Below are 12,199 nucleotides of genomic sequence, written 5' to 3' on the forward strand. Positions count from 1 at the left end.
AAAAGGCCGTATTGGCATGTGTAGCAATTTTAATATTTCATCATTGATATATAAACTATCAGACTGCGTGGTCGGTAGTAGTGGGTTTCAGTAGGCCTTTAACTTGCCTAACCGTGTTAGACGAGAAATCCTGTATATCTATGTCGAACACGGAGATGGAAACATTTTACCTTGGGGCTGTTTCTTAGGACTTGAAAATTCACAGCAACTCTGGGACTAATAAACAGTACCCCAGAAACTTGGATGATGTTGAAGATGGGTTGTAATTGAGTGTCAATGTCATGTTGGAACGCCTACAGATACACGGCAAAGGCCACTAATGTGATGTTCAAGCACATTAGGATCTTGGAGTGGCCTCATATTTGTAGAGGGACGTGATACCTAAAGTTGCCAAGTGACAGCCTCTAAACCGGGATTCCCAAAGCAACTTGTTTTGCTTCACCTGTTTCCAAAATGTAATACATTTTGGGAGCAGGTCTACATCTTTGTAGCTCACACTATCATTGATGATGTATGCCATTGATCGATTTTAATGATCTTACTAGTACTTTCGATATGGTGGTATGGGGCTATATCTTAACTCAGGGTGCTGCTAAACACTTAAAATGACTGCAATTGGACTGCAGCCAATCGGCCCTTAGAGGCAACCCGTTTGGTCACCCCTACTCGTGATTTGAAAGATATTTGTTTAGATGAGTACACCAAAGTTTTTTCCTGAGACGTGCACAAGACTGTGCACGTTTGTCTTCCTTCATACTTCCCTCAAACAAGCCAAATGAAATTTGCCCAATTAGTGACGTTTTTCCTATTGATGACGTCATTAGCTATCTCCAATTATGGTAGAGATTTACCCAAAGATGTGTGCATGAGTCCGCTGCTGTCCAAAGCTGAAGTCAGTAATCTTATTGTGGGGCAGCCTGGCTCATACATGCACATGTATCCTCGACTTCTGCCATTTCTAATGCAAAGAAGCGTTTAGTTCTAACTTATATCTTTGGGTAGACTCTAAAAACTACAACATGGCTGACGGGGGAGAAAATGAGGTACATAAATAAGACCGCCTACAAAACGACACATCAGGAAGAGACAGTCAGAAAGTGTCTTGAAGATGAGCTGTAAATCTTAATCTATGCACAATTTTGACCAAAATAATGATGAACGGGATGAAAGTAATTGTTACTATAATTTATAATTGTTATTATAGTTTACCAAAGAAGTGCATGTTTTCAGCTCATCACTGAGCTTGTTCCACAATTTAACTCCTAAAACTGAAATACATTTGTATTTAATATTCGTTATCGCTTTACCTATTTCAAAAATCAATGTCCCTGTAAATTATAGTTTTCTCCTCTTATTTGAAATAACCTAAGAATACAAGCTGGAAGGCTGTTGTTCTTTACTCAAAACATAATTTCCATTGTTTTTAAAAACACAATATCTGAAAATTTCAACACATTAGAACTTATAAATAATGGCTAGGTATGTTCAGAGTAGCACACTTTGTGTATTATTCTAATGACCCTCTTTTGAAGTTTATCTTGCCTACTTACGGCTTCTATAATGTACACCCAGTACGTTTTTTTTTTTTTTTTTACAGCAGTGCATTGTGAGCACTGAAAGCGAACAGATCTAGTAATTCCGGGTACGTGATGTAATGAAGGGGAAGGATTAAATAAGCTTGGCTTCTTCCTACCCCCTGTAGAACATTTTGAACTGTGAATTGTAAATAGTTTGGATTTTGATGTAATTTTTTCAGCATGTTCAAAATAAACTACTACTAATATGTCCCTGACACGTGCACGCGCATTAGCTTTTTGTGTTAGAGGGGAACTGCACTCTTTTATCGTTTCTATCGTCGACAGTCATTATGACAGACAAGAACACTCGTCTTTTTTTCAAATAGTATTTTAAAGATGATAAAATTTTTTGGAAGATACAGCTAATGGGAGTCACTGTTGTAGCGTTCAAAGCCCTCTAAAACCACTTCAAAACCCTCCATCAGTGTTTTATATACATCCTGCAAGTCTATATAAAATGTAGTAAAAGACACAATCATAATAATATGTAATATGTTCAGTATTCATTGTATTTCATTTCGACAATTTTTATCAATGGTTTCTTCCGCACATTGATTTCTGTTTCCATAGCAGCGCATGTCCGACTCTTGGCAACAAATTTGCATTCTTACACGCTTGTGTGTGTTTGTGGCCTAGTGGTTAGAGTGTCCGTCCTGAGGTCGGTAGGCCGTGAGTTCAAATCCCGGCCGAGTCATACCAAAGACTATAAAAATGATACCCATTACCTCCCCTCAGCATTAAGGGTTGGAATTGGGGGTTAAATCACCATAAACGATTCCCGGGCGCGGCACCGCTGCTGCCCACTGCTCCCCTCACCTCTCAGGGGGTGATCAAGGGTGATGGGTCAAATGCAGAGAATAATTTTGCCACATCTAGTAACTTTAACTTTAATCGTGGCAGTCTTGTTAACAAACATCGAAGAAGACTATTTTTGCACTAATGATGATTCACAACCTTATCTTTTTCAAGCTTAATGAACAGAGAATGAACTGCTGCTTCTAGAAGTGAGCATGATGAAGTGGGTGAAGCGTTTGAGAAGACGGGAGCCAATAGAGTAAAGTCGGCCTGACACAAAGCTGCAAATGTGGAAGTTGGATACAAGCTTTTTCGACATAAATCAATCAATCAATCAATGTTTACTTATATAGCCCTAAATCACTAGTGTCTCAAAGGGCTGCACAAACCACAACACAAACCACTATCACATCCTCAGTAGGCCCACATAAGGGCAAGGAAAACTCACACCCAGTGGGACGTCGGTGACAATGATGACTATGAGAACCTTGGAGAGGAGGAAAGAAATGGATGTCGAGCGGGTCTAACATGATACTGTGAAAGTTCAATCCGTAGTGGATCCAACACAGTCGCGAGAGTCCAGTCCAAAGCGGATCCAACACAGCAGCAAGAGTCCTGTTCACAGCTGAGCCAGCAGGAAGGAAACCATCCCAAGCGGAGGCGGATCAGCAGCGCAGAAATGTCCCCAGCCGATACACAGGCAAGCAGTACATGGCCACCGGATCGGACCAGACCCCCTCTACAAGGGAGAGAGGGACATAGGAGGAAAAGAAAAGAAACGGCAGATCAACTGGTCTAAAAAGGTAGTCTATTTAAAGGTTAGAGCATACAAATGAGTTTTAAGGTGAGACTTAAATGCTTCTACTGAGGTGGCATCTCGAACTGTTACCGGGAGGGCATTCCAGAGTACTGGAACCCGAAAGGAAAATGGCGTGCTTACCCCAAATAAACCCACTCCTCGGCCAACTGGACCAAACAGACAACTGTCCATCGAGTGAGTCACACTTTAAATTGATATGATAAACACAGCACGTCATGTGTGTTTCATGGATCGCCTAAGCTGTCTGGCTAGCTGTGTATAACAAAACATGAAATATGGGCTAATACTTTACAGATAATGTAAAGATAATGTCATGGTTTTCATCCATCCATCCATTTTCTACCACTTATTTCCCTTGGGGTGTCAGGGGGCGCTGGAGCCTATCTCAGCTACAATCGGGCGGAAGACGGCGTACACCCTGGACAAGTCGCCACCTCATCACAGGGCCAACACAGATAGACAGACAACATTCACATTCACACACTAGGGACAATTTAGTGTTGCCAATCAACCTATTCCCAGGTGCATGTCTTTTCAGTTAGTACACACTAGTTTCCTATCGCAGTGTTGTGCATTACAAACTCAAACGCATTTTGTGCTGACGTAGAAGCAACCTTATCTGTAGTTAGCTTTTATGGTTAAGACCAAAGTACGCCAATGTGTTACTATGCCAGAAAAAGAGTTCCTCATTGTTCGCTCTTACAATCACAATAATGCTACAGCTTGGCTTTTATACAGGTTACGGAACGTCAATGATGTATACGTGGTGGTTTTTGAATGCCTTTTAAAAATGATTTAGAGGAAGAATTGATTGCTCCCATTAGCTGCATTGCTAGCTACCTAGAATGAGCCAATTTTTATGTTAGAATGCAAAGAAAAAACATTTTGTCTTCTTGTCTCTCACCATGGTTTATGAATAATAGGTAAAATTCCCAAAAAAGAGCAGTTCCCCTTCAATAGCTAATAGCGATTCAGAGAGCCAATGTTTAGTTATTCCATTCATCCATTTTCTACCGCTTGTCCATCTCAGGATCGTAGGGGCTCAGTCTATCCCAGCTGCATTCATGGGAAGAAAGCGTACACCCTGAACAAGTCGCCACTTCTTCGTAGGGCCAACACAGTGAACCTTCTATCCATTTCCTACCGCTTATTCCCGTTGGGGGCGCTGGTGCCTATCTCAGCTACAATCAGGCGAAGGCAGTGTACACCCTGGACAACTCTCCACCGCATCGCAGGGCCAACAGATAGACAGACAACATTCACACTCACATTCACACACTCGGGCCAATTTAGTGTTGCCAATCAACCTATCCCCAGGTGCATGTCTTTCGAAGTGGGAGGAAGCCGGAGTACCGGGAGAGAACCCACGCAGTCACGAGGAGAACATGTAAACTCCGCACAGAAAGATCCAGAGCCCGGGATTGAACCCAGGGCTATTCAGGACCTTTTTATTGTGAGGCAGACGCACTAACCCCTCTTCCACCATGCTGCCCTCCATCCATTTTCACTTGAGCCGATTGGTTCAAGAATTTCTTAAAGCTTCATGCATGCTAAGGTACAAGGAACCACTTGCTGGCCAAATGTATAATTACAAACAGCTGTATCTTGACTATAAACCCTTGTTTCTCAAACTGTGGAATGTGTATCACTAGGGTTACGTGGCCTCCATCTAGTGGTACGCCAAAGAATCCCTTAATTAAATATTCAAACATAGGGTTTGTTACCTTTCAAACTGTGTTTAATGTTACAGCAACCAAAATATGAAATATACTTAATAAATAAAACCACTGCCTTGTTTTAAATGAATACTTAGGCCTAGACTGCTACTGTATTTAAATGTTGGTCATTATGGAGATACTTGGAGAGCCAAGTGTTTCCTGAGATTGTACTTGATGAACAATGTTTGAAAACCACTACAATTAGCTGTAGGTAAAAAAAATGGTTCACATTTTATGGATAACAGTGAATATATAAAATACATAAGTAAATCTATAGCTCTTGTTTATCTGTTATCTATTGCTGATTGCTTTTGTTGATGATCATTTTCCAATAGCAGGTAATCCCTTAAATGATGCTCTCTGCTCTCTGCAGTGGTCTGGCATTTAGTAGAAAACATCATAGGGAAGACGTTCTAGTAGTGATGATCTGTGCGCGGTGCATTACTGCATCAGTGTGTGTGTGTGTGTGTGTGTGTGTGTGTGTGTGTGTGTGTTGCATTTCTTGGTGTCTCTGCAGGTTTAATAGACGATTTGCATATTGATCCAAGTGCAGCAGCTTCCAAGGCTCTGATGGAATGAGTCTAATTAAAGCAATCCAGCTGACACTTCGGTCTATTGAATTGCTTCAATGATTCTCTGAAGCATGCAGAGAATAAACACCTGGCATAGATAATTGACTCATTTGCAGAACAGTTAAAATCCTACACTTAATGGATTGTAATGTGTTTATTGTTTTACAGGACACTTGTTTATGAAGTAGGCAATGAAGTTCAATTAAACTTGCATCATATTTATTAGCATTTACAATTACAAATGGACAATAAATCAAAATCAAAGACTTTCCCTGGCATAACTTTAGTGTAAATACTGTACAGCAGGGGTCACCAACCTTTGTGAAACCAAGAGCTACTTCTTGGGTACTGATTAATGCGAAGGGTTACCAGTTAAATACATTTCCAGAAATAGCCAAATTGCTCAATTTACCTTTAATAAATATATGTATATATATATATATATATATATATATATATATATATATATATATATATATATATATATATATATATATATATATATATATATATATACATATTTAAAAATGGTGATTTCTGTCATTCCGTCGTACATTTTTTTTCCTTTTACGGAAGGCTTTTTTTAGAGAATAAATGATAAAAAAAAAAAACACTTAATTGAACAGTTTAAAAAAGGAGAAAACAGGAAAAAAAATGAAAATTAAATTTTGAAACATAGTTTATCTTCAATTTTGACTCTTTAAAATTCGAAATTCAACCGAAAAAAAGAAGAGAAAAACTAGCTAATTCGAATCTTTTTGAAAAAATTTTAAAAAGAATTTATGAAACATCATTAGTATTTTTTCCTGATTAAGACTATTTTAGAATTTTGATGACATGTTTTAAATACGTTAAAACCCAATCTGGACTTTGTTGGAATGTAAAACGAATTGGACCAAGCTATATTTCTAACAAAGACAAATCATTATTTCTTCTAGATTTTCCAGAACAAAAATTTTAAAAGAAATTCAAAAGACTTTGAAATAAGATTTAAATTTGATTCTACAGATTTTCTAGATTTGCCAGAATATTTTTTTTTAAATGTAATTATAATAAGTTTGAAGAAATATTTCACAAATATTCTTTGTAGAAAAAACAGAAGTTAAAATGAAGAATTAAATTAAAATGTATTTATTATTCTTTACAATAAAAAAAAATACTTGAACATTGATTAAAATTGTCAGGAAAGAAGAAGAAGGAATTTAAAAGGTAAAAATGTATATGTGTTTAAAAATCCAAAACATTTTTTTAAGGTTGTATTTTTTCTCTAAAATTGTCGTTCTGAAAGTTATAGGAAGGAAAGTTAAAAAAATAAAATAATTTATTTTAACAAGTGAAGACCAAGTCTTTGAAATATTTTTTGGGATTTTCAAATTCTATTTGAGTTTTGTCACTCTTAGAATTAAAAATGTCGAGCAAAGCGAGACCAGCTTGCTAGTAAATAAATAAAATGTAAAAAATAGAAGCATCTCACTGGTAAGTGCTGCTATTTGAGCTATTTTTAGAACAGGCCAGCGGGCATCTGGTCATCACGGGCTACCTGGTGCCCGTTAGCACCGCGTTGGTGACCCCTGAGCTGCAAAGATACAAGGAGTTGCTATTGCAACATCTAGTGGACACATTTAGAACAGCAGCTTCTCACATTCAAAAATTGCGGCTCATTTTTGTACTTAGCAAACTCATTCGGCGGGCCGGAGAAAACCTGTTTGCGGGCGGTACGTTTGACACCCCTGATCTATTCCAACAGTGATGCCTCACAGAGACACGTGGCCTATAGTGAACTACATTTGATACCTAAAAGTTGATAATGATGACAATTTCTTTATTGCGCATCCACCCTGCACTCACTCTTTAAAGGCCTACTGAAATGAGATTTTCTTATTTAAACGGGGATAGCAGGTCCATTCTATGTGTCATACTTGATCATTTCGCGATATTGCCATATTTTTGCTGAAAGGATTTAGTAGAGAACATCCACGATAAAGTTCGCAACTTTCGGTCCTAAGAGAAAAGCCCTGCCTCTACCGGAAGTCGCAGACGATGACGTCACCCGTGTGATGGCTCCTCACATATTCACATTGTTTTTTGAATGGGAGCCTTCAACAAAAAGTGTTATTCGGACCGAGAAAACGACAATTTTCCCATTAATTTGAGCGAGGATGAAAGATTTGTGTTTGAGGATATTGATAGCGACGGACTAGAAAAAAACAAAAAAAAAATGTGATTGCATTGGGATGGATTTTGATGTTTTTAGACACATTTACTAGGTTAATTCTGGGAAATCCCTTATCTTTCTATTGTGTTGCTAGTGTTTTAGTGAGTTTAATAGTACCTGATAGTCGGAGATGTGTGTCCACGGGTGTCTTGACACGCAGTGTCTCAGAGTCGACGGCAGCTATGGACGGCACAAGCTCAGCTTTTCTCCGGTAAGAACTGACTTTTTAACCACAATTTTCTCACCGAAACCTGCTGGTTGACATGTGGTCGGGAACCATGTTGGCTTGACCGCGCTCTGATCCATAGGAAAGTTTCACCTCCAGGCTAAAGCTTCCCAACTCATCTTTCTACTGTGACTTCTCCAATATTAATTGAACAAATTGCAAAAGATTCAGCAACACAGATGTCCAAAATACTGTATAATTATGCTGTTAAAGCAGACGACTTTTAGCTGTGTGTGTGCAGCGCTCACACTTCCTAAAAACCCGTGACGTCTTGTGTACACGTCATCATTACACGACGTTTCGAAGACGAAACTCCCGGGAAATTAAAAATTGTAATTTAGTCTACTAAATAGGCCGTATTGGCATGTGTTGCAATGTTAATATTTCATCATTGATATATAAACTATCAGACTGCGTGGTGGGTATAGTGGGTTTCAGTAGGCCTTTAATTTACACTTCTAGGTTCTACAAAACAATTACATGATTAAACACACGTCATTAAAAATAAAAAAATATCACAAAAGAAAAATCAGTTCTCATTTTTAATTGGGGTTATTATTGGGGTACACATTAATGAGGTGACATGATCTGCAGCATGAATGTGACGACTTCTACTCTGCGTCCACTAAATCCCTCTCAGGTGCAAACCTTTTCCCCGGGTGTTGTCTCTTCTCCTCGGCGTGCTTCACTCGGATCTTGTCTAAAAAATCGAGCAGCAGATTGGTCTTGGCGCATTTGTTGAGGTCCAAAACGTCTTCACACGGACTGACGGCGGACAAATCTGGATCCGAATGATCCCAAAAGCGTTTCCCGGGGTGCTGGCGCTTGTCCACCTCGGGGAGGTCCTCCTCCTCCTCCTCATCCGTATCATCATCATCCTCTTCTTCTCCCTGCCGCTTACCAGGGTGCTGCCGCCGGCTGCGCAACACCAAGTAGCGCTTGCCCGGGTGCTGTCGTTTGGAAAGTCCAGCCAAGACGATGACGGGATGGTCAGAAAGGGGTCCCGTAGTGGAGCGCCTTCCTGGGTGTTGCCTTTTTTGCAACTCCATGAGCGACTGCGTGACCTCCTCGCGTTTGCCCGGGTGTTGTCTCTTGTCAACACCCGACCAATACTCTTCATCCCCGGCGTCTTCCTTCTCCAAATCCTCGCTGTTCCTTTTGCCTGGATGTTGCCGCTTTGTCACCCACTCTGGCTGAGAAATAAGTCCCGCTGCAGGAGGAAAAATAACATGCATTAGTCTCAAAAGTCAGAATGGCCGTGCGTATAACTACGCGTCAATGTGCGCAATCGATCATTTAGCTTTATTGTAAATTGTTTAAGTTTAGATAATGTTTTGAAACACCACACAACGAAACGATAGCAGATCCGTTAAATAATATGTATTTTGTGAAACTATTTATGACATAAGACAATCTGAAAAGCAGCCAATTTAAAGCACTTTTCCCAAGATGCTTTAAAAAAACTGTACCTCAAATACTACATTGCAAAAAATACATTGTAAATTCAAAGATAATTGCATTACTTCACAGTTACAGTATTTCAAAGTGAAATAACATTTAATATGAAATATGAGGGTATTGTCATCTGCCATAATGTTACAGTTCTCTTTGTTCACGGTATTTCAATGTGAAATAACATTTAATTGCTGTGAAATAATTACATTTGTTGTAATGGTACAGTTATTTTTGTTTACAGTATGTCACTGTGAAATCCTGGTAATTTTCCTACAGTGCAAAGTCAATATAGTCACTTTAAAAAATACTATTCATATTCCCGGCTTTTGCTTTGCTCACCACTTCTCTGGTCTTCTCCTTGCATCTTTCTCAGTATGGAGCGCAGTAGGAGGCTCTCTGCACTATGGTGAAGCAAATCGTCCATAGTCCTCTGGTCGGGCTCCTCCTCAGCAGAGATGCTCTGTCCTCTGCAGACGGTCATGAAGTTGCAGACCAAGACAGAAGCCAGCAGGATGAAAAGAAATGTCGACTTCATTGCGTGACACATGGTAGCCTGTGGGAGACGTCGATAACTGAGGCAAATCTTAATAAGCTTTATGTTGTACTTCTAAAAAGAATGGGGAAAAAATATATAAAATACCAAGAAAGCCATGCTCACCTCTTCAGTTCCCAGATGCTCCTATTTCAGTGGACGGATGCTGAGTGAACAATGTTTTAAGCTGCCAGCCCCTACCGTTGGTGTTAACTGACCCGCACGCCAACTTTGTGCACACAACATTGCATCTTGTCTTTTTTATACCGGCCCCTCTCTGTCGTCATTGCTCACGTTGGAGTCCTCTTTTCGGATCCCTCTTCCTGATTGATGTCATTGAATGGCGTTCATCCTATGTGGGCGCTGATGAATGAGTCATTTGATGAACCGTCACTCATTCAACAAGTTTTTTTGTGTAACAATTTGACAGGTTTACTGCATGTTGCACATTAATTGATGGGCACCTCTTGAAATAGTGTAAAAATGCTTCATTCAACAGTTATCAGTATTTATTTTCCACAAATGGTTGTAAAAATCCCAGTGAAACGTTTTAAGAGAGAGAAAAATGATTTTTACACCCAGCAACGTTACAATATATGGACTTATTGTCACAATATTATCAGTTTAGATAATCCTTCAGTTTATCTCTTTTTTGATAACCGCACAAGCAAAATCATTTCATTCTGGACATTTCAAAAGAGACATCCCTCTCCATAGTGATTACTTTCACACTGTTCCTTTATACTGACTACAGCTGTCTGTTTTTATACAGAATGAAGAGGGCCCCACGGTGCACACTTGAACACAAATTGAGACAGGACAGAGTGTTCTATTTCCCAGCTTGGCACAGGTCAGAGGTGAGGTTGTATGCAGTCAGCATCACATTTACTTGAGTGATCCCGTGAGAGGTGATCCTAATACTAATATAATGGTGGTGCATAATGGTAAATGCAAATGAACCACCTCCTTTCTTGTGTATTTTGATGACATTAACTATTCAATCGTAGGGTTATTGCAGAACATTTCAATCAATGCTAGTCAGAAAATAACCTATATAAATTATACCACCAGAGAAGTATTGCATAACATCTGGCGTGAACTGACTGTCTACTATTGTAATGACACGGTTTCAATGTGCTGTCACGGCCAATACTTCAAGATGTTTTGGACTCTAATTGAGTTGAACATGGAAGGGATTTATCATTGAGTTTTATTCAAAAGGCTCAAATACTGTCGCATGAGATTGGACAACTTTTGGGGTGGGAGGATGAGCAATATGTTTCTTTTTTAATAATATGTAAATATTGAGAAATTTAACCATAGGCACTTTAATATGTAATATTTGCAACAATGGGTGGAGTTTGCATGTTCTTTCCGTGACTGCGTGGGTTCCATCCGGGTACTCCAGCTTCATCCCACCTCCAAAGACATGCACCTGGGGGTAGGCTGATTGGCAACACTAAATTGTCCCGAGTGTGTGGATGTGAGTGTGAATGTTGTCTGTCTATCTGTGTTGACCCTGCGCTGAGGTAGCGACATGTCCAGGGTGTAACCCGCCTTCCGCCCGAATGCAGCTGCGATAGGCTCCAGCACCCCCGCGACCCCGAAGGTGACAAGCGGTAGAAAATGGATGGATGGGTGGATGGATGGATGGATGTATTTGCAACAATATCATTTAACTTAACATTGTCAGAGGAATTATAACGAGTAAAAACTATTCAAACTGAAATCATTTTACAAAAGAGCAACAACAAAACATAGAACACAGATGTGAAACATTTTGTTTCATCATCTCTATTTTAGATATTATATTTTATAAAAAGGACATCTGATGAAGAGGGATAAGTACCGAATTTTGGTACTTCTATAGATATCAATTGATTCACATGAAATCAAACAGTGCCATATTGTGATACTTTTGCTGCATGTGATGTCCCTTCCGGTTGCAGGCACAGCACACTGTAAAATTAGGTAATGTAATGTAATGTGACCTTGTCAACAAAGCAAGCATGTCTGAAAAAAAGTGCTCAAATGTAAAGATCCACTTTTGTAAAATGCGCTGCCTTGATGCTAATTTAGATTGTGCCATATACATGCTCCTGATTAGCATTAGTGATTTGTTTTCGTAATTTGGTAATGACAACTACAACTAAGATAACATTGCAATCAAACAGTTTGTGTGTACCAAGTACAATACTTACAGTATGAACACTTTGTAGAGCATAACACAAGATAGACTGGCACATTTGAATTGATGGATTAGTGTATTTTTTGACTACGGCAACACAC

At 39.3% G+C, this 12,199-nt stretch overlaps 1 protein-coding gene across 2 annotated transcripts; it reads right to left on the minus strand.

The window, feature by feature from the left end:
- Positions 1-8,354: 8,354 nt before the first annotated feature.
- Positions 8,355-10,180, minus strand: trh (thyrotropin-releasing hormone). Of its 2 annotated transcripts, none has more exons than XM_061904268.1 (3): positions 10,037-10,180; positions 9,718-9,931; positions 8,355-9,133 (listed from the first exon to the last, which is right to left on the minus strand). In XM_061904268.1, exons 2-3 carry the CDS (start codon positions 9,923-9,925, stop codon positions 8,535-8,537), a joined length of 807 nt encoding a protein of 268 aa, XP_061760252.1. In that variant the 5' UTR covers positions 9,926-9,931; positions 10,037-10,180; the 3' UTR covers positions 8,355-8,534. The 2 variants fall into 2 exon arrangements, with proteins under 2 accessions (XP_061760252.1, XP_061760253.1); XM_061904269.1 differs by having other exon boundaries at positions 9,718-9,950; positions 10,037-10,142.
- Between the last annotated feature and the right edge of the window lie 2,019 nt (positions 10,181-12,199).

Source organism: Nerophis ophidion, linkage group LG06 (genome assembly GCF_033978795.1).
Source record: "Nerophis ophidion isolate RoL-2023_Sa linkage group LG06, RoL_Noph_v1.0, whole genome shotgun sequence".
NCBI classification, from domain to species: domain Eukaryota; kingdom Metazoa; phylum Chordata; class Actinopteri; order Syngnathiformes; family Syngnathidae; genus Nerophis; species Nerophis ophidion.